At 43.3% G+C, this 27799-nt stretch overlaps 2 protein-coding genes across 2 annotated transcripts in view; one reads left to right on the top strand and one right to left on the bottom strand.

Annotated features, from left to right (window-relative positions):
* The window catches only part of plxnd1 (plexin D1), a 59694-nt gene extending 37757 nt beyond the window's left edge, over nt 1-21937 (top strand). The window contains exons 19-36 of the mRNA XM_046397391.1: nt 1917-2066; nt 4856-4970; nt 5510-5617; nt 7287-7399; nt 8418-8522; nt 9609-9739; nt 10672-10870; nt 10964-11110; nt 11314-11470; nt 11836-11939; nt 14562-14625; nt 15953-15987; nt 16592-16696; nt 16895-17058; nt 17144-17291; nt 19628-19768; nt 19889-19963; nt 20930-21937. Of these exons, the coding sequence (XP_046253347.1) occupies nt 1917-2066; nt 4856-4970; nt 5510-5617; nt 7287-7399; nt 8418-8522; nt 9609-9739; nt 10672-10870; nt 10964-11110; nt 11314-11470; nt 11836-11939; nt 14562-14625; nt 15953-15987; nt 16592-16696; nt 16895-17058; nt 17144-17291; nt 19628-19768; nt 19889-19963; nt 20930-21046 (2178 nt within the window). The 3' untranslated portion in view covers nt 21047-21937. The remainder of the gene's footprint in view (nt 1-1916; nt 2067-4855; nt 4971-5509; nt 5618-7286; nt 7400-8417; nt 8523-9608; nt 9740-10671; nt 10871-10963; nt 11111-11313; nt 11471-11835; nt 11940-14561; nt 14626-15952; nt 15988-16591; nt 16697-16894; nt 17059-17143; nt 17292-19627; nt 19769-19888; nt 19964-20929) is intronic.
* Nucleotides 21938-21988: 51 nt separating this feature from the next.
* On the bottom strand, nt 21989-27797 carry LOC124063597 (rhodopsin). Its single transcript, XM_046397404.1, has 6 exons — nt 27149-27797; nt 26094-26676; nt 25755-25923; nt 25412-25577; nt 23789-24028; nt 21989-23081 (listed from the first exon to the last, which is right to left on the bottom strand). Exons 2-6 carry the CDS (start codon nt 26452-26454, stop codon nt 22956-22958), a joined length of 1062 nt encoding a protein of 353 aa, XP_046253360.1. The 5' UTR covers nt 26455-26676; nt 27149-27797; the 3' UTR covers nt 21989-22955.
* Nucleotides 27798-27799: the final 2 nt, after the last annotated feature.

The raw sequence follows: 27799 nt of genomic DNA, 5'->3' as shown, positions 1-27799 counted from the left end.
AGGAAGATGGGTTCCACTTGTGGTGGACCTGAAGGCGGGGGGGGGGGGGACTTGAGAGAGAATGCGCGTGTTTGTTTAATAGGGAGCTTGTTAGTCAGCCAGATCCTATATTAAGGACCTGAGCTGGAATGTGGGTGGGTTTTGTTTGCTTTCATCCTGTTTTGGCCTTTAGAATCCATTGTTTTGGTCCAGTGAGTCTAAGTGTGAAAATGTAGTGTTGAATATGGAGGTTATAACAGTATATTTTAGAATATGTTCAAACATATTTTTTATGTTAATGTGTCTTTATGTTAAGAGTGTGTGAAAATGTGCGTGTGTGTGTTTGTGTGTGTGTGTTTGTGTCTGTGTTGTGTCTGTGTGAGGAAGTATTTGTTGACAGAGACCTGGGGGGTGGCATCCTGCAGTAGGGACAGGACAAGACCCTCAGGGTGTAATCAAAGCTAGGAAGCGAGCACACTGGGGATAAACACACACACACACACACACACACACACTCACTCACCTCCTCAACTGCCAGTCTTAAAGGTTAATTGCAGTTTCATCTAAATTGGGTTGTATTCTCATAGGCCATCATTCTTATACATTTTACTCAGAAGCAAAGTGAGTAAACTTTATTTATAAAGCACCTTTTGAAACCACAATTACAAGGTGCTACACGGTGGAAACACTGAAGAAAAACAGAACATTAAGTGTTTTGGTCCAGGGAGTGTAAATCAAGCAGAATATGGTACATACCAAGCTAATTGCAGAGATCCAGGAATGCTGCAGCATCACTAAAATGAAGTGTAGGGCAAGACAGAAAGCAGTCAGAAAATCATACCTGGTTTTAAATAAGCCTCTAGGTTAGCCGAAATTATGTAAAAGAGAAAAAAAAAAGCTGATGTCTCTTGCTTTTTCAGACTAAGCTGCAGTGATCGAACTGCAGAGTGCAATGATGTGCAAAACAAGAACCAAGCTGCAACCAGTCTGAGTGTCCTCTGAAATAAACAGTTTCAATCTTACGGGCTCATGTTCTGTTACTGCAAAATTAAGTATGGAGACTTCCTAACTAGAAGAAAAGAGACTTCATTCTATTAACATTAAAGGAGTATGCTACTGATTTAGTATTACACAAAAGAGAGCCAAAAAAATGGTCAAAATGGAAACCGCAGAAGCCAGCATATCCCAGCTTTTAGTCTCTAGTGTGGGATAAGCTCCGAAAACACTGGATCCTACGTTTCCCATAAGGTCTTTCATTAGAGCCTCCTTGCCTGGTCAATGTCTGTCAGGCTGAGTATTATAAATCTGTAGTCTCCAAACCAAAGCTGAGACAACCGTGATAACATCACTGTGACATCAGGATTATTTTTTCAGACTTGAGGAAACTCCCTCTATAGCCACAGAAGACATAGCATATGTCTGTTTTTTTCTTTCTTAACTTTACGCATACAATCAGTGGAATGCCCCTTTAGTTAAACTGGAACTTGGCACTGAGAGGCGGGGCCTGATTTGACACAGGACAGAGTTGGATTGATAAAAATGGACCAGTGCAGCTTATGCCAGCGGGCTCCTGTACAGGCCCTGAGAATGTTATTTTGGGCAGCGGCAGGGATGACAGTCAGCGGGTTTGTTTGTAGAAACTTCCCGGGCCATGTGAGGGAGGCAGCGGGAATGTTTGCTGCTTTAAGCTGAACTCTCACCCAGAATGGATGAGTTTTCTGCTGGCTTCCTCTGTGTGACAGCTGCATGACAGGCCTGCCGCAGCTCGTTTTCTGGGCTCGTGCGTGTTTGTGTGAATGCGTACGTGTCTGCACGTACTGTATGTATGTGTTAAAGCTGAAGTGGTCTTCGTGAATGTCACCTGTGCCGATTCAAACCAGGCCCTCCCTGATGGACACTGACCGGCTGATGGGTGTTTTTGTTCGTTTCTGGCGCAGAAAGGACCTAGCGATCTGGAGCTGGTGCCGGAGGAATACTCGGTGATGATTGGCTCCTATCCCTGTAACATCAGCTTCCATAATGACCAGCTGTTCCACTGCACTATCAACGGACTGCTGAGCTCCAGCGAGAGAGAGCTGCCTGTCACTGTAAGTTTGCAAGCATGTAAAACACCACACTAAAATAAAAGAAATACCCATTCAACCTCGTATTGAAATCATAGCTGAATAGACCCTGATAATTTAAGGATATCGTCCATCTGTCACACAGCACCCAAGAAAAACATTCAGTCAGAATCCAGGCCATCTGTGATAATCACTGAAACAGATCCGATCTGCACAGTCAGTGATGTGTGTGGGTCTCTCTCCATGTATTATGAATGGTTTGTAGTCTCTGAGTGTATGCCACCATGAATCAGCAGTTCAGAGAGGATGGTGCCACAATGCTGCATGGAACTGTTAAATGTTATCTCTTTAATACTCTATCGGTCTGTCTATCATCACCTGCGCAATCACCTGTCGCACAGATACTATCTGCTCACAGCGAGACCCAAGCAGTGATTGACTCAGCAGTGATCTCACTCCACGTCTGTGTTTTGGTTTTGTCTCTGAGCCCTCTCCATCACAATTAAAGGCCTTAATCAAGACACGGTCTAGTCTTGACGAAGACAGACACTCTTTTTTCCCTCTGCCCACGTTGCCCATCTGTTGTTGTACATTTTGGGCTCTTTGAGTTTTATTAAAGGGGAAAAGCATTCATCTATATTTAAATATGAACCAGGCAGTGAGTGGTTCGCTGAAATAGCTCAGGAACATATGTTAGAGCGTCTCTGTCTGTCAGTCGAGTTCTACTGTAAGAACCGTTCCTCCACTTTGACACAGAAATAGAAGGAAAGCTCTTTTATTTGCTACTCTCTCTCTCTCTCTCTTTCTCTCCTCTCCCTCCCTCCCTCCCTCTGGTAGCGTACCTGTGGCTCTGTCTCTTACACACCCACCTCCTCCGTCTCTCAAGATGTCTGAGAATAAACTCGGGCAATTAGCAAAGACATAAAGGCAGGGCAAAGGTCACATGAGACGTCATAACACAAATGGGTGGGCTGCCTGCATCAGAGCAGCGTGGGTGATTAGTGTGCACATTCAACAGGGAGTTTCCTTTGTGTGGGCACATTTAAATATATGCATACATGTTAAGCTGTGTGCATAGCTTATGGCCATTTGTGTTTCTTCACTTACTTTCGTTGGCTGATCTACTTTTACATGCCAGTGATTTGCTTGGCTCTGAAGTGGAGTTGAGTTGCAGAAGTGGATGTGGGGAAGCAGTGTTTTTGTACCCCAAGTGAAACAGGAACATGGAACAATGGCATTTTCCCCTCCATTACACCAGGCCTGGCTGTTTCAGTCTCTGGAAGAGGGCCTTCTCTCACTGGTATGGGTAAATAAATGCCTGGGCCAGAGAGAGAAAGAGGGAATGAGAAGAGAAGGACGGAGCCTAGTGAGCCAATTTCCCCCTCAGAGTAAGACCAGCGTAAGAGGGATTTGGTCTGAGGATTGGAGGCTTTTTATTTGAGGCTGTTTTTTTTATGAAATATGTTCGGATTGTGGAAGGAGAGGGGAGGATGTGAGGAGGGACCACAGAGACCCTGCTGACTAATCAGAAGGCAGAAGTGAAAGTCCTTCTCTTGTCACATCTGGGTCTCTCTGAACTTGGTGACTCTTCCAGCTCGTAGCAGCGAGATATCATTTTTCATAATCTGGAGCCAGTGTGTTTTTTTTCTACATATGCACCTGTGTCCATGAAACAAAAAAATGATGTGTCTGTGCATTTGTGCATGTGTGCAGGCACTTGTCTTCCCATTAAGAATTGCCCATGTCATACTGCATGCATTTTTGTGCAGCAGTACAAAGAAAATATTTAATGCACCTACAGTCTCTGCTCATTACTGCTTTGTGCGTTTCTGCCTCTGTCTTCGTCTTTGTCTTGCTCATAATCAAATTTTCTTTTTTTGGTTCATAATCATAAGCAGGTAGCGTATGGACACAACAGATGTACACAGTTTACAGTAGTGTAAAGCTGAACTTTTAAGGAAAAAGGACAACAGAGAATTATATTTGACTCCAACCCACCTCCAACCTTTGACAACCAAGTATCCAGGGAGGTTATTAAGTCCATGCCTTTATTTCCTCTCACTTGGACCCCTGTAATTGTCTTTGCTTCCACTATAATTCAATTGTCTCCAGGTTCTTAGCTTTCAAAGAAAACTTTAGGAAAGTAGATCACATCACTCCTGTTTTTTGCATCTTTGCACAGCTCTCAACAATAGCTGAGCAACAGAAAGGTTTTCTTATTTTGTTATTTTACATTCTGGACGCCCCACATTTCATCTTACTTTTTTCTTTTTTTCTAACATGTTTGTTTTCCGACATATTTATTGCAGGTCTTGGTGTCACTAAAAGGCAAATGTGTTTGAACAATGGTCTGTTGTGTGGTACAAATCTAAATTGTTGTCTCATCAAAGAAACCTATAGAACATTACGCGAAGCAGGTTTATGATCGTATTATTAGCTATAGATCGGTTGGGTTTAATAATCTCCCTGAAGAAGATAAGCTTTGTTCGTTATGTGATTTAAGTGCTTTTTATTGCTCTTTATGTGATCATTTAACAGCTACATCTCTTATAAAAGATGATTGGATGATTATAAAAAACCCGAGTGTGGTTCAGGATGGGAGCCTGTAGGAGCTTTTGTACAAGACTGAATTTTCATTTTAGATATAAGTTTTTATGCAACAAGTTATGTCACTACTCACTAACAGATTTCACCACTGCATTGTTGTTTATCTTCAGACAAGCAACAGCTACTACCATGATAAAATGCTAAAAAGTTGAGGCAGGCTTTGAAGGAGCCCAGTCCAGTTTCATGTGCTGTCTTTCTCTTTTTAGATACAAGTGGGGAACTTTCATCACACAATCGCCAAAGTGCAGCTCGGCGGCAGTGAGCTGGCCATCGTGGTATCCATTGTGGTGTGCTGCGTGCTGCTGCTGCTGTGCACTGTGGGTAGGTCGTGTACACATGCTTACCAAGCGATGATGGATGCATGCCGGCTGTAGCAAGGGATGCTCCAGATGTGGAACAGATAAAAGGAATTCAGGGGTCATAGTTTCCTGCACTTGCCTCATCCCTTCTCAGTACCCGAAGAACAAAGACACCACTGTTCCCCTCGATGCCTGCTCTGCCTGTGTGTGTGTGTGTGTGTGTGTGTGTGTGTGTGTGTGTGCAGGGCAGGTGTAAGGAGTGAAAATTGGTTCTAGTGTGGTTTTTCACACGATTCCCTGCTTTGAACTTGTTATATTATACATATTTGAGAAGAAGAAGTGCTTTTTGTCAGTGTGCGAAATAACAATAATGATAATAACAGTCACAAACTTTTCTTTTACGGTCTCTCACTGTCAGATACTTTCATGAAAACATTTTTCACAGGCTCAAAATCTCTCAGACACATTTTTGAACCTATTCATTATGCCGGAAGTTGTGATTGTGTGAGGTCTGTGGGTTGAAACGTATTGCATATAAAACGCATTTCGTTTTTTTTTCAGCTCTTGTAGTGTACTGCACAAAGAGCCGAAGGGCGGAACGCTACTGGCAGAAAACTCTACTGCAAATGGAGGAGATGGAGTCCCAAATCAGAGAGGAGATCCGTAAAGGTGTGTTTATGCAAGAACCCACACACACATAAACAGAGACACACAGACACACGCACACACAGAGACTCAGACACGGAGACACACACACAGACACACACAAAAGTGTTTAGATCTCAGATGCTGTTTGTGTGGATTGACATGATAAAAGAGCTTCTGGGAAGACAGAAATATTGACCACATATATTTGTCTGTTTGTGATAGTCCGTATGTGTGTACGTGCAAAATGTGTGTTTGTTTGAGATTTTTTTTTCTGAGGCTGAAGGGGAGGGAGATACAACGGTTGACAGATTTGTGCCTAGTAAGCGTGACTCATAAAACGCAGTGTCTGACAAATGATCAGTCACATGCAAGGCGCACTGAGTGGCCACATCACCTCTGCTGTAGGAACAAGGGCTGCGTGTTTGTGTGTAATGTGTGTTTAGTGCCTCGTGTCTGTCCGTGCGTGTGCGTGTGTGTGCGCACGCGTGCGTCTGGGGCATTAGAGTAAAGCCGTGTGAAGGCCACTCCGTGTCTGTGCACCCAGATTTATAGCGTAGAGATGGGGGCGTCGGATAGAGAAAGAGAAGTGGAGGGAGGAAGAGATTGGAGTCAGGGCCGGGGAGAAGAGCAGAAGCGGGGGAGGAGGAGAGGTTATTTAGTCAGAGGACGCAGATAGATTTGTGGCCGAGTTCAGGGTAAGTATGCACAAAGAGAACCATGGTTCTGCTGAGATGAAAGATGTGATAAAAGTAGAAGAAGAAGAGGGAGTGAAGGAAGATGGGGAATTGGCATATTCCAGGAGGGTTTTGGTTTTTATCCGAGAAGCGAGGCAGAGGGGGGAGATTTGCTACTCGGGCCTGCTGCGTCCAATCAGGAGTTGACGGTGTGAACTGACTGGTGGTTTACAGGACGCATTAGTGAACAGGACGATAAATAAGCTGGAGGAGTAATTAAATATGTTTTAAATCCCTCAGGTCTGCTATTCCCATCTTTCCACACACACACACATAATCTGAAAAAACTGACATTGTAACCCAAATACGTCTCTCCTCCTGCCACAGGAAGAGCTTCTCCATAAAGGGATCTCCAGCGTCTCATTAGAGGAGAGCATTATCCTCTCCAACAACATGCTACCCAATAAACCAGCTCCGATATTAGCATTCAGATTCAAGTCATGTCTGCTTATGCTGATACTGTTTCTGCAGCATGTAAACCTCAGCCTGCACACATGTTTTGGATGAGGGCCTCAGACTGGATTTGGCTGCTCTGATTGTTGTTTGGTAAATATTTGCCTGAATGCTGTACTGGACTGCGCAATCTGGCAAAGAGAGAAAAGAAGAGAGAGAGAGAGAGAGAGAGAGAGAGAGAGTAAAAAAGATCAGAGGACGAGTGTGTGGCATATTTAGTATTCAAGCAAAACATGACACTATATCTGGGAAATTTGATGCTATATTCCTCTGTCTGATCTAGAATTTCTTTCACTTGAATCAGACATATTCTTACAGATCCCACAGCAGCGTGGGAGAATTTGGTGCCTTTTTGCATTAGCATGTGAACAGATTTCTGACTCATTTTGCTTAGCAACAAATGAAGCTTGAAGAGCCAAAAAGAGGATTGTGGTTTAAAAACAGTTCCAGGATTCAAGCCCTTTTTTTTTTTTTTTTGTTTGGTTTTTTTTTTGTCCTTTCAGGCTTTGCAGAGCTGCAGACGGATATGACAGACCTGACCAAGGAGCTGAATCGCAGCCAGGGCATCCCCTTTTTGGAGTACAAACAGTTTGTCACACGCACGTTCTTCCCCAAGGTGAGAAAGGCTATTTTTCCCCGCTATCTGATTTCAGCACACTGACAATACCATTTTTCTCAATGGGGTTTTAGTCTTTTTTTCCTCGCTACATGTCCCATTTCACATTTCCCACTGTTTGCAATATGCAGGATAAAAATTCACCTTGGAACTTTTAAACACACAGTTGATATCTAGCGAAGTATAGCTCAGTTTGGCTCCCTGCAGGGGAGCGAATGTGTTCTCTATAGGTAAGCATTTCTCTGACATGTGATCCACCCTGAAGGTAGGCTGTGGGTCTAACTGTTGGAGGGTATTTCTCCACCAATACAGACAGACACAACTCAGCGGGCTTTGTCTTCCAACCACAGGCATGGACTTTCAAGGAGACAGAACAATGGCAGGCACTGAGACATGGAAACTTCCCCCCCCGATTTCTCAGAACACACTCCACTCTGCTCACACACCCACACTGTTTTGCAAGCATACATGCTTTTGCGCAACAGCAGCCGTGCTGGTTTGTTGCAGCGAACACTGGACAGTGTTTTCTGTCGTGAAGGAAGTGAGTGGGGAGGGTGTTGAAAAGTTGTATGGAGGGGTAACATAAATCCCGGTTTTGCTGCTTTTGTATCGTCTTTCCATAATTTTCCACAAGTACACCAAACATTCTACTCACGACCCTTTGTGAGCTTCTGGTCCTGTTTGATTAGAGGCAGACTTAGACAGTTAGAATACAAGCCAAATGAAGCTGCCCTGAAATGACAGGCTGTGTTGAAAGGCTGCCTCTTGGCTATGGGTCATTTTGTCTTGAAAGCCATTAAAGCTTATGACGTTTCATGTCACGGTGTCATGTTTCCTTTTCATGGTCAGTCAGGGTCTATTCATAGCCTCTTTGAGAATTTCTTTGGTTCCAGGCTGCAAATTTACCACCATAGACCCGAGGCCAGCTCTTTCTGTTTTTTTTCCCCCATCAATCCATCTTCCTGTGTTTAGAGCCAGCGCTGACTTTGTGTTACATTTTTCTGTGTGTGTATTTCAGATGTGTTCCGATTACGAGAAGAGCCTGGTCCAGCCCGCCTACGAGAATGATGGCCTGGGCCCTCGAGCTCTGCCAGAGACCCACCCGCTGCTGCAGGACTGGCAGGTGAGGGGTTAAGCCATTAGGATGTTTGGCTTTCTTCTGCCAGAATGCCTTGATTTGGGTCCTTTTTCACTCCCTTGCTTCTCAACTGGGTCAGGCTAAAGCTTATTAAAGGTTTCGCAGTGGGGTTGTTGTTGATGAGGAGTAAAGAAAAGCATATTGTGCATTTTTGTCTTTGTCTGCTTGTTATAATGTGTGTGGGAGAGTCTGTCACACACACACACACACACACAGATGAATACCAATGCATGTGTTTCTAGCAAGTGAGACACGAAGCAAAATCCAGCATGTCAAAAAATCAAGCTGCCCACCAAGTTGATGGCAGGTTGTTGACACACTTCCCACTGACTCTTGGACAACCGAACAGTATGTGTTTCATCGAAATCTATCTCCGGTTGTGTGTGTGTAATGGAGGGGCGGACGGGAGTGAGAGTCATAGAGTAGGAGAGGGAGGGTACACTTTCACACACCTCTGTGCGAGTGTGCGCTGAAAGTAAAGGCACGTGCGCACGTGTGTGGGTGTATGCGTGTTTGTGTGTGTGCGCATGTCAGGAAGAGAGAAAGTAACGATTGCAGCGCTAGTTTTGGGTCGGCAGCCGGGGGAGCTTGTCTAACCGTGATGAAGTGCCTTGGATCCGCATCGTCTTCCCAGGAAGTGTTTTCCAGGTCACAGCAAATAAATCTCACAGGCGGGCATTTATCTTAATGGACACCCCTGTTCTCCTTCTGTCAGGCTGCAAACCACACCATATGGCTGCAGTCCAGAGGGAAGACTCCATCACACTGCTGCTTAGTCGCACCCATAGATAGACTATGCTCATTAAGTCAACTCAGCACACTTAGAGACAATCACACACACACAGTCACGTACCGAAGTGGAAGAAACAGATACTGTAGAGAGAGAACTATAAAGGGATGCCTGAAGAGGCAGAAGAAAGAGCTGTGATAGGAAGATGAAGTGTTCACTAGATGGGTCACTCGAGACAAGAGGTGCTAAAATGGATTAGGGAGGACGCAGCAGATGTCTGATGCACTTCAGGTGAAATCGTGCAGAGAAATAACCGTTTCATCCCCGTTTCCTGTCTTCAGGCCACCAACACCACAAGACCAAACATAGAGGAGGGCATCACTCTGTTCTCCACTCTTCTCAATAACAAGCACTTCTTGATCACGTTCGTCCATGCCCTGGAACAGCAGAAGGACTTTGCTGTACGAGACAGGTAACGCATCAACTGGTGTATCTTTGAGAGTTACAGAAGAAACAGAAAAGACAGCCATTAAATCAGTAGAATTTGTGGAATCTGCATTATATCCTCAGTAACCATTATCAGAAAGGGTTGAATTTTGTGGTTTTGATTTTATGGGCAACAAAGTCACTGTTTTGGTTGACTCTCATTGCTCTAATCAAACTTGCTTCCAGCCTCTTAAAATCCCTTATACACTAGCTGTCCACAACCAAATGGCAGACAAAGTAGCCACTTGCTGGTGAAGATAATGAAACAAATATCTGCTAAAAACCAAGATATGTTTCTGAGTCAGTTAATTCAGGTTTAATATTTTAAACTTCTCTATAATCACTTAAACAGGTCACAAACCAAGTAAAGTGAACTTCATTTAAGTATGACAGAAGGTGTCTAGTTTTTCCAGTGTTTACCTCAGTTGCATCTTTACTGCTCATGCCAGCTTGTCTGTATTTGCTGCGAACGGCATAAAAATATCTTTGCTCCTCAGAGAAGTGGTTGCACCAGCTTTGTAAACGCTTGGTCATTTATCACTGTAGCTGTTTTGATGTCCTAAAACTAGCCACTCATTGTGGAGAATCAGAGAAAAATTCCCGAGGCAAGACCACATCCCCGTCCCAGCTCAGCGTCAGCACTTACTGACTGATGCGGCCCCTTTCTGCTGGATTAAAGGGGCTTTGTTAGGGAAATCCCCTGCACCTCTGGACTTACTCACCCAGACACTCCCTGCATTAGATCAGGCCTTTATTTGGCTCAGCACTCACAGGTGGAGGTGGGGAGGACAAAACCTTGTTATTGTTTCTGTAATGTAGCTATTTTCAAACCACTGACCCCACACTGACAGGGCATGTTTGTAAGAGCCTGTTTTTGCTCTTCTGTCACCTCCGCCAATCTGTTTTCTTGCCCTTCAGATGCAGCCTGGCGTCTCTGCTCACTATTGCCCTTCATGGTAAGCTGGAGTACTACACCAGTATCATGAAAGATCTGCTGGTGGACCTGATTGATGCTTCAGCTTCCAAGAACCCCAAACTGATGCTGCGCCGCACTGAGTCCGTCGTGGAGAAAATGCTGACCAACTGGATGTCCATCTGCATGTACAGCTACCTCAAGGTGAGCGCGAGTCTCAGCAAAGTTGGCAGGACTGATTCAAAAGAATGACCACAGGTCTGTTTTTTGACTCCACCTCTCCGCCACCTTTTGCAGGAAACAGTGGGCGAGCCTTTCTTCCTGCTGCTGTGCGCAATCAAGCAGCAGATCAACAAGGGCTCGATAGACGCCATCACGGGGAAGGCCCGCTACACCCTCAACGAGGAGTGGCTGCTCCGAGAGAATGTTGAGGCCAAGCCACAGGTCTGATGCTTCACACGCTCTCGGTTCACCTTTCACATCCTCAGATCTGCTTTTTTTTATTTAGAACTCAGCAGTCAATGTCAAACTTCAACTCAGTTGACTGCCAGAAAGTTTCAGTCATGCTGAAATTCAAAACATGCACGTTTCTGCAAAGTATTAAATATATTTCTCCCTGTTCTATTTTTGTTTTTTGTTTTTTTCAGAACATCAACGTGTCCTTCCAGGGCTGTGGCATGGACTCGCTGACTGTCAGGGTCATGCATACAGACACAATCTGCCAGGTGAAGGAAAAAATCCTAGAGGCCTTTTATAAAAATCTGCCGTACTCCCAGTGGCCCCGAGCAGAGGATGTAGACCTGGGTAAGAGCACATTTTCTCTGATTATTTTCATCCTTTCCTCTTCCTAACCCTCCCAGATATAGTAATCTCCTTTGCAAAAGGTCAGTTCCCCTCATGAAGCTCAACTAACCCGAGGCTGCAATATAATAAATGACAGAATGCATCGAGGAGAGTGTACAGTGATAATCACAAAGAGTTATTGCTTTCAAAAGCTGTGCAGCCTGCAGAGCTGATTTGATTAATGGCCCAGGAATATTTCCACAGGTCGTGACACAGAGAGAGCACAGCCGCCCTGCGTCTCGCATATTATTTTCCAAATTTAGGATGAAATTGTCTAATATTGCTCTCCTCCCTTCTCCTGTCTCTCCCACCTTCCTGTCCTCCAGAGTGGTTTGACTCTGGCAGCAACAGCAAGCTTCTGCAGGACCTGGATAACTCCTCAGTTATGGAGGATGGCAGGAAGAAACTCAACACAGTCTTCCATTACCAGGTGTGTGCATATGTATGTGTGTGTGTGTGTGTGTGTGTGAGACCACTGTGGTGGGTGTTGTCACTGGTGTACCTGTACATCCCTGATATTGTAACAGGTACAGCGGGGGTGTTGAAGGTGAGAACCCCTTATAAATGGCGTCACTGGCTGTCCATGGGTGGGAGGCTGCTCTCTGTTTCTGTGTGGCTGTACACAGTTAGTTATTGGTGATTCTGTTTGTGTTTGTCAGCTGCTGTGTAGTGCTGTTCTTTATGTACAAGTCATTTACTGCAGTATAGCTGTAGCGGACATGCAGTACACACGTGTGTTTGTGTAGTGAGTATGGTAATTAGGTCAGATTTTTTAATAAAAGATAACTGTCATCAGTAAATTATGTTTAATAGCTGTATATAAATACAAAATAATGTTATTTTCAAATCTGTCATGTTAATTAATAGTAACTATGGTTTAATCACTGATCGCATCATTTGAATACTCTGAATCCCCTGAGCACATATTTTAAAACATACAAAATACTCTGTCAGGTGAAATTATTATGTTATTATGTTTTGACAGTTATGATGTCAAAACATAATAACTGTAGAATCTCAGCCCTTTTTTCTTGAAAGTGTGTATTTTTTTTTTGCCTGCATCACCTGATGAAACCTCACGTTGGTTTAAGGTGGACATATTGGAGACAGTATGTCTTTTGCTTCACTGAAAAAAAATTCTCAGTGTATGTGACCACCAGGTATCAATTTTCCACATCACATCGTATAAAGTTGTCTCACACGTTCACACACAGAAGCACAGAGAAACTCCGTCTTCAGAAGAAGACGTGGGTGTGGGGCACTTTAATGACATGTATGAAGTCAGTGGTGGACTCAGGATATCTGAGGGCCTACAGAAGGTGATGATACAGTTACAAGATTAAAATGGTTTGATTGTTTAAATCAGATGTTCAATCTATTACACAACTGAAATAAAAATATGTGGGAACTGTTAACTGTTTAAGCATTTCGATTCTCATTTTATAGCTCATAGGGCAGCTGAGATGGCACTGCATCGCATTTTCTCTACACTAGAAGAGCACCCTAGAGGACACTGAATCGTAGTTTATCCATTTTATCCATTTGGCACCCATTAGTGCACTGTATTACATTTTATTCGTTGAAAGGGCACCCCAGAGGGCAGTTTATCCTGTTTTATCTACCATAGGGGCAAGAGGGCACTTCTGTGGTGTTTAATGTTGTATCAACCGTTAAAGACAAAGTCGTGTATAATGGAAGATACTGAGAGTATTTAAATGATAAATGACAAAGTAACGTAACTATCTGTTATTATCTGTGCCAGCGTTTAAACTGCAGCTGATAGTAAATGGCTAAAGTCCCTCTGCTCAAAAATGTCCTTGTTTCTTCTTCCTTCACTCTGATGTCTGACCTTCACTGTGCACAATGACGCATGTCCAGAGTTTGTTTTAACATTGATGTCTTTGCTTACCTAAAATCCGAGTTTATAAGGTGGTCCGACATTTTTAACTGACACGAGTGTGATGTGGAAACCTGAAGCCTCCGGCACACCAACATTGACAAACTTCACTTCTCAGTGAAGCGGGAAACATGTTGTGTCCAGCAGCTCAATCAAAATGAACAAAAATTTCATATAATAGAATGAGATGTCATTGGAAGAATTTGTAAATATATCATATGATTTTTTTTATTGTGTAAAAACAGAATATATGAATTATTTTTCAAAGCTGAGTATGTTCATGTGTTATATAAGCCCTTAGGAATTTGTATCAGGTCATTTGGATGATTAATCGTTAATTAATATTTACTTTAATCTTTTACTACACATAGCATACTACAATGCAGGAAAGTAACTAATTATCACTTATATAATAAATGTGGTTTAATACACATTACTTTAATAATAGTAATAATGCATACATGAATACACATTCGTTGCATACACACTACATAAAATACATTGTAAATTTTACTTTTAATCCCACAAAAATGCAGGAAATGAAATAATTCTGAATTACATATGCCATAAATATATTGCATAAACTAAAATAATAAAACTTAATATTTTTACCTCTGCCTAATAAAACCAATTTTTAATGCAAAATAAATGAATGAAGATCTGAGAAACAAGTAAAAGGTCGTGCCTGGTCTCCCATTAAGAACGTCTTTACATGTAAGTGTGTTTGCTTATGTCTGCATTCATCTGTGCGTGAGTAAACAGTCGTTCAGTGACCCTCGACCTCTGACCTCTTACCTGTACTTGTTAAGTGCTCTGTTTAGTTTTTGCTTAGCTGTGGGTACGGAGCTGTGAAAGCGGCGAACTGCAGTGTGTACTAACAGTCTGGGTTCACTGGTGAGGCTGTTCAATCCATTTCACCACGGGTTGAATTTAATGAGCCCAGCCAGGCTCCTGCAGACTCGCCACCGCTCTAGATGCACGCGAGACTGACGCACACACACCAACATATGCACCTCTAAACACCACGGTCCCCTCGAGGGCATGCTTAATGATGCTGTTCTGGTGCACCCCAACTAACCCCTGAACCCTGTGCCCCCTGTCCCCTCTCATCTTCCCTCCCTCCCTTCTTCCTGTTCTTCTTCTCTCCCTTCACAGATCCCTGATGGGGCATCGCTGGCTATGAGCTTGAAAGACAAGAAAGAGAACACCCTGGGGAGAGGTACGTCACCTTGAAACACACCCACTCCTTGTCGCTTTGTCACACACACACACACACACACACACTCAACAGCGCTTGGGTAAACATGCGCACTCACTCGATCACAGGAAACAGCACATGCTTAGTCGGTCACGAGAACATGATACGCTCATGTAAACATGCATGAAACCACACACCCTTCTGTCCCCAAAAGACACAGCGGACATCTAAACACACTCACACCTAATAAATCACGACACATACTCGCCGCTACCGCTTCGTTCAGAGCCTTTTTTTTCTCTCTGTTATAGATGTATTCCATTAGCAAATGTCAGCTTGTGGGAAAAAAATGTGACACAAGTTGTCCCATTGTCCAGCCTCAACTCATAACATAATGACCTCTCTGCCTGTTGACAGATGAGTTTACACGCAGCCTTTAACGGCCTTGTCCCTTCATTGTCTTGGGTCTACCTTACATAATCAGTACCAGACCAGAGCTCAGTTTTGCTCAGGCTCTGTCCATCAAAGCCTCTCCTCTCATTCATACTTGGCCAAAAATAGGCTTATGTGAACCAAACCTGGCTCTGGCTTCAAAGCGTCAAGGGGATGTTATGAGCCTGTAGTGTTCCCTGGCTAATATAAAACACTGTCCTGTCTGCCTGTGATCAGTGTTGAGGGTCTGGACTGAAGCCCGCTGGGCAGGAGCATCTCTGGCAGAGCGGGCTGTAATGAGAACACACTCACTATGCTGTTGTTTGTGTCCATCTGTGTGAATGTGTGTGTGTGTGTGTGTGTGTGTATCTGCACAAATGTCTGTTTCTTGTTTTCACTTGTGTGTGTGTGTATATATATACAATGATTATATTTGTTTGCTTTAGTGTCTGCTTTAAGTTTGTGTTTGGACATGCATCTGCATATATTTGGGCATTCATATGTGTTGATGCATGTGCATGAATGTGTTTGTGTTTAGGTCTATATATAAACCAGTGAGGTTTAATGCTCTTTCCCAGCGTTGGCCGAGCATTACCATCTCATTACATCGGCTCCAGAACCAATCACAGACCCTGTGTGTCTGTCTATCCTAATCTCTCTCTTTTCTCTCTCCTTTCACTCGTGATCCTTCTCTTTCATTCTCTCAGACAGCTCCCCTCCTCTACCTGCCCACAGTCCGCCTTAATCACTTTCTCCTCTCGCATGTACTCTATCTCCCTCGCTCTCCTGTCAGTCTCCCTCTCCCCACCCCTCTATCTGTCACACTCCTCTGTCCTCACTCCTCCTGTCTCCTCTCATTCTCTCAGGTCTCCACCTCGCTGATTGCACATTGTTGTATGTTTCTTTTTCTTCACAGTTAAAGATCTGGATACGGAGAAGTATGTACACTTGGTGAGTTTCTCCACATAATAAGTACACTCTGAGTTTTTATTGCCAGAGCTTTTCCTGTGTGCGCCACTGTTAGTCAGGCCGGTGTGGGCCTGATGGCAGGGAGAAATGGGGGGGCGGGGGTAGGTGAAAGGAGGTGAAAAGGAAAGCTGCTGAGAGGACATGACAGCGCTAATGCAGCTTAAGCTCTTTTATAAACGTCAGCCAAGATATAGGCCCTTTGACTTTAGAATAATGAGTTCCTTGGAACACAATTTGCCGGGTGAATAGTTAGTTTTACAGGACAGTTCTGTGGCCCCTTTTTGACACAAGTAGGTGGTTTCTGACTGCTTCTTTCTTTTCCCTATCCATATTTAGACCTGTATGAGCAACTCAGAGACATGATCCTGTACACAGCAACCAGAGAATTTCCCAACTCCCATCACTTCCCCAATCCTGCATGTTATTCAGTGTTTCAAAATACCCCGATGTGGTTTCTGGATCATGTGTCTAATGCAAGAAACAGAAAATTCCTCTGTGACAACTGAGACTGCAGAGCATTCATTTAGACACTTATGAGGGGGGTTTATTACTTCAGCCTGGTGATCTTTGGCCCCTGTTTTTCCAGGTCCTACCTCACGATGAGCTAATGGAGACCAAGAAGTCACACAGGCAGAGCCACCGCAAGAAGGTTCTGCCTGAAATCTACCTGACACGCCTGCTGTCCACCAAGGTGAACAAAAGAAACAACAGACTGTTAACAAGTTGCAGCTTGATATCTGAGTCATCTTTGCATTTCTTGTCTTTTATGTTTTCATCCGTTTCATTTTTGTGGCCTATATTAGCCTCAGAAGCCGTCTAGAAATTCCCACATCCTATGAAATCATGTCTCTGTGTATGTATGAGCCGCCTTTTTTCTTTTCCTCCACAGGGAACCCTTCAGAAGTTCTTGGATGACCTCTTTCAAGCCATCCTCAGCATCCCTCCGGACCGCCCCCCTCTGGCTGTCAAATACTTCTTTGACTTCCTGGAGGAGCAGGCTGACAAACGGGGCATCACAGACCCAGACACCCTGCACATCTGGAAAACCAACAGGTAAACGTTAAACTCTGTGATTAAAACCTTTGGCTGCCTCACTGTGCGTGTGCGAGGCTTTGAAAGCTTCTCTTTCCCTTTGTAGTTTACCTCTGCGTTTCTGGGTGAACATCCTGAAGAATCCTCAGTTTGTCTTTGACATTGACAAGACGGACCACATGGACGCTTGTCTGTCCGTCATCGCTCAGGCCTTCATAGACGCCTGCTCCATTTCTGACCTGCAGCTTGGCAAGGTGAGCTATCTGTCCATCTGTCTGTCTCTCTATCTGTCTGTCTACCTACCTACCTACCTACCTATCTAATTAGATATTAGGTGTTCATGCCAATTCTGGAAGCATAAGAAGCATCTTTGTTCTGTGCTTTTTGAATGCTTATTCATGGGAGGAATTAAACGTCACACTGAATCAAAATAAAACATGTCCATCCATTTCTGTGAGTTAAGATTTGGCTGAATTATGACTCTGAGAAGGAGTGCAAATCTTGACCCACCTGTCCCTTTCACCCCAAGCAATATCCTTTCCTCACGACATGGATATCTTATCTACCTGATTGCTGATTAAATACTTGATTAAATAATGGATATATATCTATGCACATGTGTGTATATATATATATATATATATATATATATATATATATATATATATATATATATATGTGTATATATATATATATATATATATATATTGCCCATTTGTCTATGTCTACCTACACACACACATAAACCTCCCGAGTCCCGCTGTGAACCCATATCCCTAAGCCTTCAGACTGTCAGCTCCATCTACCTCTCCTCATGTTATTGCAGTCGAGTCGGTTGATCCAAGGTCATGAGCACCAGTGGTCTCTTTTTGTGCGAGTGTGTGTGTGTGTCTTCAGGCATGCATGTGTCTGTCTGTCTGTCCGTCACTCTGCTTCTGTGTGTGTGTGTGTGTGTGTGCGTGCTTGCATGTCAATGTCCTCACTGCTCACAAATCCGTCTCATCCCTCAGACACCGTGACCCTGAGCACGCTCTGCTTCCTGTCTCCCTCTGACGGCTTCCTCCCTGGAGGGAGCCGAGGACTCATCAAATAATGCTCCTCTTTCACTGAGAAACAGTCTGATTTATATACTTCAGTTTGGTGCCAAAGAGCCAGTGCACTCACAGCAGCAATATTCACATATACAGACAGGTACATACCTACTGTGTGGATGCAAAGACATACATAAAACCTCCAGTGATGAGGTATTTTCTCACAGAGTGTGTCTGCAGCCTCCTCATTAACATGTCGCATCTGGCTGCAGTCGTATTGTGGAGTCACCAGGTTCAAGGATATGGCCACATTTTCTCCTGTGGGTCAAGGAGACTGGCATACTATGTTTCTATGTGTTTACAGTGGCTTGTTTGTGCATGTGCATGTGCATGAGAGTGTGTGATAGCCTCAGGAGAGGGCAGCAAAGGGTACAGGGTCTGGATTAGCAGGCGCGTGGCAGGGGTGAGAGAAGAGGGGTAGGGATTGAAGCAGCACTCGCTGTTTCCACTGAAACCCTCTTATCTGGCGAGATGCAGGCATGGAGGGCCAGGGGTCACCGGGGGGTTACCAGGCAGATGGGCAAACAGCAGGATGTGACCTTGTGGACAGGAACAGAGAGGGTTCCCTATCAGAAGGAGTGACCGTGGCCACAGCCTTTCCACTCCCGCAGCACCTTTAACACGCACACACGCATGCGAACAAACACACCTATTAGGTGACACAAATAACTCATGACACAAAGAAATATTAAGGTGCTCTGTAAGCACAATCGCTGATGCTGAAAGCTGAGGCTGGCCGCTTCTTTTTCCCTGTCCTACTTTCTCTCTGTCCCTTTCTCTCTCACACACACGCTCGCTTGCAGCAGTAGTCATCACTAAAAACCAGAGTATGCCCACAACCTCTTAGTCCCACTTCTTGTCCTCCCGCTTGAATAAGCACCAGAGCCTGAAGTGGCTGTGGAGAGAGTGGCAGAAGTATGAAGGAGTATTGTTTAGACTGGAATTTTCCTTCTCTGAGTTTCTGAGTCTCCTGTGGTGTGGAAAGGAAACTGTTCCCTCCCCTCATTGTCTCACTTTAGACTGGTTTAAATTTGGTCTTCAACAAATAACATCCAGCCCAACTCAACAGCTCCTTATTAGGACATTAGCACCTGACCTCAGACTGTGCAATAATGTACAAACCTCTTCTTTAAAGACTGAGGTCCACTGCTAAATTATTAAGTAATCCTGCAAAGGGATTTAAAGGTTGATGTTGTGCCATATATGGAGCCTGGCGGTGGTCCAGGCAGGCACAGGGGTTGTTTTATAGCCACCCTCCAGCGATGTTCATGACGTTGAGCTCTCCATCCTCTCTGCTACATTGTTTTCAGCCTCCTCCTGTTTTAGCATTTTGCTGTAGATCATTTGTACATACATTTTCAGTGCTTTTAACATGTGTTCAAGCTCTCCCAGATTTGTTCCAGAGCAGAGCTTTATCGCCAAACTAAAACGTATATTGCTGTAATAAATGGTTAAAACCATCCTGACTGACTTGTCTTTTTTTTTTTTTTTTTTCCAAGGACTCTCCTACCAACAAGCTGCTGTATGCCAAGGAGATCCCTGAGTATAAGAAGAGAGTGCAGTGCTACTACCGGCAGATACAGGAAATGCCACCTCTCAGCGAGCAGGAGATGAATGCTCACCTGGCTGAGGAGTCACGAGTGAGTAGTGTTCATAAAGTCCCTGTGTTTTAGTCATCTGTGTGTACAAAAGCCTGCAGTTACGTGCACGTTGTATTTTGGAATCAAATCTAATACGATGGTCTGTGGTCCATCCTGTAGAAATACCGAAATGAATTCAACACCAACCTGGCCTTGACAGAAATCTACAAATACGCCAAGAGATACAGAAATCAGGTACGACAAGAGATTTCTTACATTGCCTCTCTGTTTTTCTGATCTCAGATATGGATTAGATAAGTGGCTCGTGTTTAAACTGGCCCCTCTCTGCAGCCATGACACCTCAGTCAACCCGCTTTGCCGTTTGAAGTTACAGAGACGGGTATCGGAGCGTGATGTTATCAGCGTGGAAAATCATGTGCATGTTGAGAGATGTAGCAAACTGTAAACGGCCTTACAACCTGTTAACGGCCTCGAATATCTGCACTAAAGCTGTTTTCTGTCTTTAATGTGCCCAAGCCTCCCTTTCAGCCCACATGTACCTTTCACTTTAAGCAAACAGCATGCTGTTTACCTTCTCTTCATCCACCACCCTTATGTGTTTAATGACCCTGCTAAGTTGCTGCCTCATATCTCCTCTTTCTCTTTGAACTAGCCCTCTTCAAGCCCTTGCTGTCCTCCCCCATGTTTCCTTACTGCTGTGACTATTCTCAGTGGAGGCTTAGTCAGTGGTGACTGTGCCTTAATGGAGCACCCTTGTGATAATACTATTTAGCTGCTTTCCTCTGTCATGCTACTGTACTGACGTGGGCCAGGGGCTTAGACGCTGATTCACAGAGCTCTGTGAATGGCCTCTGATTGCCTATTCTCTCGCCCCAGCTCGGTTCGCTCTGCCTGGTAGCACACTGCTACTAAGAGCCCATAAATCCCACTGACACAGTGACAACTATTGGGCATGAATAACACAGCAGATGTGGGTTTTGTAAATATGTGAAGAGCAAAGAGCTTTTGTGGTGTGGAGGCATGCGTGCAGGCTGGAGAAGAGCCTGAAGCACTTCAGTTGTTCCTCTTCTGCTCTCCCTTTCTCTTGTGCAACTTTCTCGGCCAGGCAGGTGGCTGATTTCCTCCCTCCATCTCCCAGATAGATGGATGCATGAATGCTCCACAGCCACCGAAAGTCATCTTTGTTGTGTTTTTCTTCAGGTGGTGAGCGCTTTGGAGTCTAACCCCACAGCACGGCGCACTCAGCTGCACCACAAGTTCGAGCAGGTCATTGCCCTTGTGGAGGACAACATCTACGAGTGCTGCAGTGAAGCCTGAAACTGCCAGTGTCTTTTCTCACTCGCCATCTCTTTCTCCTGCTGACAGCTGCCTTTCTGCTACCTACATAGTTACTTGGGAATGTCGCCCACTAAGGAGTTAGCCTTCATGAGTGTCATTATTGTTCCCACAGACTGTAAGAAGCGTGAAAAGTGGCAGAGCAAAGGACTTAAACCTGCTTCTCAAGCGTCATATATTTTGGGAATGCCGAGCAATTTTCCCAAATCTTTCCCTATGACATGAATGGAATTACAATCCGGCTCAGCTACGCTTTAGAGGGAAGGCGTAGGAGCCTGGAGATGAGGCTTTTTCTGGATGTCTTTACAGTTACTGGGACCTACAGTAAGCCCTGGTGGCAATCTTAACGCACTGAACCCTTTTCTTAAGGGAACGAGCCAATGATGCACTGTACTGTATTATAATGTCCATAGCAATATTTATAGATGTGTTATAATGCTTTCAAGTGGCCTGTTCATCAGGATGATAAGGAAGGACCGCGATGAACTCCTCCCATCTCCTAAAGCCTCAGGTGTGACTGGTGAAGATGGGTGACTGACGCCCCTCGGTGCTTTGAACAATACGTCCCAATGTGCTTTGCAGGTTGATGATGGGTTGAGGAGGAGTGGAGAGAAGAATATAAATTAATGAAATTTCTGAAATCAGATGTAATGTAGTTCAGTGGAAAGAGCTGCATCAGTATAGAAGTGTTAATCAGTGTGCTTGTAAACGAATGAATTTCATGTTGGATTCTGACCAATTTAAAAAGAGGGAAATTTACATTTATGAAAAAACATGTGAGCTCATATAATCTGAGGAGAGACTGTATTTGTGATGCCAAATGACTTGTCAGAGTTTGTGAAATAAATTACAGTATTTAGGATTTTAACGTGACAGATGATGACAGTGTTCATTGCGTGGAGCCTCGAAGTGTTTCCTCGCATCACATACCACAGAAAAAATTAACAACATTCGAAACTGGTTAATAGCTTGGCCTGCCACCCTAAACCACACGAACAAGCATCTGGAACTTCTCAGAAAATCTTGTAAAAGTTCTTATGAAGAAGCACGAAAATCAAAAGTCGTGCAGACATTTAGCTTTGTTTTTATTGCAGGGCACAAAACTACTTCCACAAGATCCTAGTCTTTACACGATGAACAAAATAATAATCATTACATACACACACACACTGACATTCCGACATCCATTCAAGCACATAAACATCCACCGCACACACATGCACACATCCATTCTCTTGCAGGAGGCGCCTTCTCCCTGCAGAGGCTCTTTTCAGGTCCATCTGTTTACACTCACGTCTCAGCTGATGCCAACAGCAAACTAACAACATCAGCTTTGTCACCATAAAGACAAGAGGAGAGGCAGAGAGACCAGAGGACAGCCCCGTCTGACTGCCTTAAAAACTCATCCGAGACATCTAGTTATCAATACTCATGACTAATTTCACCTAAGTTTCCATAAAATCGCTTATTTAAAGCGATTTTAGGGATCTATGTTTTTATATATACATGCAACTGCAACAATTACTAGAACAAAAGTTGCTGAGGAAGAAATCAAACTGTATTTTAACGAATTAGAATTTCACTTATTATATGTTTTGGTTGGTTAGTAATTTGGACTGTGTTCAGTTGGATCATCACCCCACTGATTCTGGGTAAACTCTATGAAGCCAGCTGAACACTTTCCACGATTAAATGGATTGAAAAGATACATGCTGGCTCTTGAGTATGTCAGAACCGCCAAAGGTGCAGTTGTGCCATTACAGTGAAGACACACGGAGAGGTAAGTCAAGAGGACTGGCCAATAGAACATTGTGCCGATTGGCTGTGGTGGGTCCCTAGATGTGCACGGACAGATGGGACATTGAAGGGGGGGAGGAGCAGGAGGTACAGGTCAAGCGGGGGCCACCTGGCTGGAGGAGACGGAGGAAGACTGGGTTTTGGAGACAGCAGTCGCGGCCTCATCGTCGCCAAATGGGTTTTTTCCACAGCACACTGTGGTGATCATGCAATTTCTGAACTGAAAGCCAAAAAGAAAGATGGATGTCAGAATTGTAGCTAAAATACACCTATACTCAGTGGTGAAAGAATAAGAAGTAGTAATATAAAAGTAGAATAGTAGTAGTAGTAGTAGAGTATTGAAGTAGTTTTAACTATTTTATATACAGTTTGGAAGTTTAGGCCACTCATTCCAAGGCTGGAGGTTTGGGATTCTCCAAAGGTTACAAGATAAATCTGAGATGTTGAGCGTGACGAAATGAAACAAAACAAACAACAAAAAAAAAACATTTTTTAGTCACAACCCCAAAAGGTTGGAAGCCACTGATTTAATCTTTAACAAGGTATTTTATTTTATTTTGTAAGATAATTACATATTTACCGGTAGCTCTTCCTCATAAGAGCACGAACACTTTAGAAATGCTTAACTAATTTTTGAATGAATGTGGGATCTATCATGATTTCCTGTTGTTCACTAACAAATGAACAAGCCACTTAAGCATATGATTTGTACCCTTATGATAAAGTCTGATCCATTAGCTAATGTCAAATGTTACTCTGAAGCAAGAATAAAAAGTACAAAGTAGCAAAAAGTACAATATATACAAAATGAAAATACTCAAGTAGCGCAAGCACTTCAAAATTTCACTTAAGTTAAGTACTTGTACTCTTTACCACTGCTTACAGCTGTTTTACACAAAGTGTAAACAGGATATTTGCTTCACATACCTGTCTGTTTAGCAGAATGTAGATGACCGGGTTGTACAAAGCAGCGCTCTTGGCAAAGAAAGCTGGAGCAGTCATGAAAACCGGTCCGAACTCGGTTCCCTGATTGGCAAAGATGTACCAAGCCACACTGGCATAGGGCACCCAGCACACCAGGAAGGAGATCACCATGACAATAACCATACGAGTGACTTCTTTCTCCGCCCTCTGGGTGGTCTCAGACTCCTGCTGCTGGGCTGCAGCCTGCACGCAGACACAAGCACATTATTAACTTATTAGGAGGCTAATCTGTGATCCAAATGTAAACAAAAGGCTCAGCCCATCACCAAAATTGAATGAGATTAGACAAACAGAATGACAGTTTTTTAATCAATGGACTAACACCAGAAAATAGTGGAAACTACTGATAATTAGTCATGATTTCTCGTGCTGTTGAAGGTTTGTTTACATCTGTAATGATTTCAAACACAGCAGTAAAACAAACTTGCCAAGCTTATTTTTCATTATTAAGCCAAACTTTCCAATTATACATGCAAATATGTCTTCTGGAAGTCACTTAAACCTGTGAGGAGCTGCAGATTCAGATGATAAATTCTCTCTTCTAGCAGTCCTTTCACATTGTCATTTGATAAGGTGTGTGATAAATAGTATAGACGCAGTATTTATACTCTAAAATATTAATGCCAAACGATAAAAACACTTTATTCCATGAAAAAGTCTCTATATTGTCTATAAGTATATATGTAAATGTACTTAAAGCATTAAAAGGAAAAGTAATGTCCCCTGTGATTGGTCAGTTTAGTTACACTTAGCTTGCAGAGTGAGGTTACTTGCAAAAGGTTAGTTTTTACCCGCAACCCTAACGGATAAACGGTATAGAAAATGGATGAATGGTTAGTTTTTACTGTTTAACAAGATTTTGCTCCAGTTTTTTGTTATAATATGCAGCGTATTTGTCAGATTTAATCACTTCAGTTTGTATTACAATACAAACAATAACATTTTTGGCAAGTAAGTGTAGTAGTTTTACCATAAATGACTTGCTGTACTTTCATAGTTCTTATACTTTTAGTTTAAAACAAATCAGACATACAGTGACCTATGAGTTAAATCTGTCGAATGACTCTTGAGAAATAAAAAGTACAATATTTACCTCTGGAATGTGGTGAAGTATAAGTAGAAAGTGGCATAATTAGAAAAGACTTAAAAACATTTAAGTACTGAAGTAAAGTACTTAAGTAAATGCAAATATTTACATTCCACCACTGACTGTATGAATTATGACCACCTTAATGAAGGATTTCAGCATTCTGTTTTAACTATTTATGAGAACTAATAAATTATCAATGTTGTCATGCTATTATTAATGAAGCCATCAGGATGACACAGTGAGCAGGCAGACTGCCCCCCAGCTGGAGGACTTGGGTATAAGCTGCCATGTTGGCAATGATCTGCCCTCCTGAAGTGTCCTTGAGCCATTAAATCCCTCACATCTCCAGAGACGCTGCTCTGTGATGCTGCTAACCTCCCTAAAGGTAAAAAGGGAAAAAAAAAGAATCTCTCTACAGGGATAAACAAGGTGTCACTTCCTTATTATTAATATTACATCTAGCAGTGTGTTCTTACCGCTCGCACAGTGCAGAGTAGGCGACTGTAGCAGAAGAAAATGATGAAGAGGGGGATACAGAAATGGAGGACGAACATATAGATGACGAATGAGGTGTTGTTGATCTCGGGCTTGGGAGTGTAGTAGTCAATCCCACAGGAACACTGCATTCCCTCTGGAATGTACCTGCATCCACAGGTGTAATAATAATCAAAGAATTTCCATCAACACTAGAACACTCAGTGTTTGATACCACATATGCATCTTCAATCATCAAATGAAAAAAAAAAAGAAAATCTCTGAGGCTCTTCAGCGTGCAAATGATCACTAAAAGCACGGTCTAGACACCGAAACACACAGTACCGGGACCACCCAAACAGAGGGGGAGCAGCGCAGGTCAGGGCCATGATCCATGTGAATGCCAACCCGGCGATGGCATGTTTGTCCCCAAAGCGAAAGTTGGTCATTGGCTTGCAGACCACAATGTAGCGCTCAATAGCCAAAACCACCAAAGACCAGAGCGCAATCTCTCCTGGGATACAAAATAAACCAGGTGTAAATACAGCACTTCACCATAATCCATATTTATATATTTACTCAAAAACACTGTCAAATTACAAAAGTAACACACAAGACTCAAAATCTAAAAGAAAGCATTTAAGATACATGATGCATCTATATACAGACATTCCTTTCTCTTACCTCCTAAGGTGGCAAAGAATCCTTCAATGTAGCATCCTGTGACCCCTAAGCTGAAGTACGCATGCAGGGATGTGTACAGAGTGACTGTGAAGCCACCGATGACCATGAAGAGATCGGCCACTGCCAGGTTGAGCAGGATGTAGTTCAGAGGTGTCCTCAGCTTTTTGTGCTTCACTGTGACATAGAGGGTGAGGAAGTTGATGGGAAAGGCCGTGATGATGAGGAACAGCATGTACGCAGCCAAGAGAGAGTACTTCCAAGGTTCGGCCAGGTAGTACTGGGGGTACTCAAATGGGCTACGCACCAGCCCAGTCTTGTTAGACATGGGGACATAAAAGTTGGGTCCTTCTGTGCCATTCATGGCTGCGGCTGGTGATGTTTTTCTTTCTTTTTTTTCTTCCTCTGAGACCTTGACACTGGAAGAAACAGTCTGTGCCTCTTCTCAGAATATAATACACTGATGGAGTCTTGTTGTGCAGCTGTAGTGCAAAGGGAGGACGGGAGAGAGAGAGAGAGAGATGCTGGAGGGATGAATCTTGTGGAAGTAAGACGTTCTCTGCAGCACCCTGAAGTAACGCGGCACCTTTTAACAGGCCGGTCGGATTAGGGGCAAAGTGTTAGCAGAGATGGAATTAAGACACTCAATCTTAGTCTCCCTCTCCCTCAAATTCTCCCCCCCCTCTCTCTCTCTCTCTCTCACACACACACACACACACAGACACACACAAAAAGCATTACAGAAGAATTCTCCAGAAATAGCTATGCAGTGCGTTAAGCATTTTGAAGGTGAGAGGTTACAGTCATGGCTGTCTGAACCCCATCATTACTGTCATGTGCATCAATGCATCATTAGAATGAGATGAGAGAGTGGGAGGAAAAGCTTGTTTGTGATTTAAACACAAATAGGCTGCTGGTGGTTCAGAGTGGACAAACTAGGAATGAAATTTCTCGAGCATTTCAACTTATTTGCATCCCTGAAAGCCTAATCCCTAACCACTGCATAATGCAGCGCTCAATTCATAGCCTTAAGTGTAATCACAATCAGTGGGGCATACCGCTCATAGCACACACTCTCCCTCCAGCTCGCCGTCACAATCACGAATCCTAAAGTTCAGCCTGCAAGAGGAAGAAGTTTGAATTGCTTAAGTTACTCATCATTAAGGAAACCAACTGTCATAAAAAATATCAAAATAGTTTAATGAAAAGGCTTGTTTTCTTGCAACAATATAAAAAATACATTCTGATGACTATACAACAGATGCCCCATACTGTTAGAAAACATACAGGTTCAATATTCAGTCCTGTGGAATGCACTCGTTGGCAGATGTATCTGGCCTCATAGACGTTTTCTGCTAAGTTAAATTAGTGTTTTCTTTAAATATACTTGTTATTATAGAAATTTTTTACACTGTACACTCATGTTCCCTTTAAAGTGATGATGTAATCACTGACAGCTCAAGGTAATCTGATCCTAATAATCCAGTAGGACTGACTGGCTGATGATGCGCTTTTCTTACACTCTATAATCACCGACACAGAAACTCTAGTCTCTATTACACATTCGCATTTCTATAAATCCATGTGTATTACAGTGACAACAATATTCCAAATGAACACGGACGGAATGTCAGAAAATCCAAAGACTAGACAAAGACTAGTTTAATTTGAAATGGTTTGAAATGGTTAAAATTGCTGTTCTGATTTTA

Source organism: Scatophagus argus, chromosome 8 (assembly GCF_020382885.2).
Source record: "Scatophagus argus isolate fScaArg1 chromosome 8, fScaArg1.pri, whole genome shotgun sequence".
Taxonomy (NCBI): Eukaryota; Metazoa; Chordata; class Actinopteri; family Scatophagidae; genus Scatophagus; species Scatophagus argus.
The sequence above is the reverse complement of the archived record's forward strand: the minus strand, read 5'-3'. Positions and strand labels throughout refer to the sequence as shown.

Bases quoted from the DNA above. Each gene is read 5' to 3' on its own strand.
- LOC124063597 (XM_046397404.1), bottom strand. From the start codon at position 26,454: ATGAATGGCACAGAAGGACCCAACTTTTATGTCCCCATGTCTAACAAG. The intron at 24,029-25,411 runs GTAAGAACACAC...GTCTGCGTGCAG, and splicing joins TACTCTGCACTGTGCGAGCG to GCTGCAGCCCAGCAGCAGGA. The intron at 23,082-23,788 runs GTATGTGAAGCA...TTTGGCTTTCAG, and splicing joins ACATTCTGCTAAACAGACAG to TTCAGAAATTGCATGATCAC.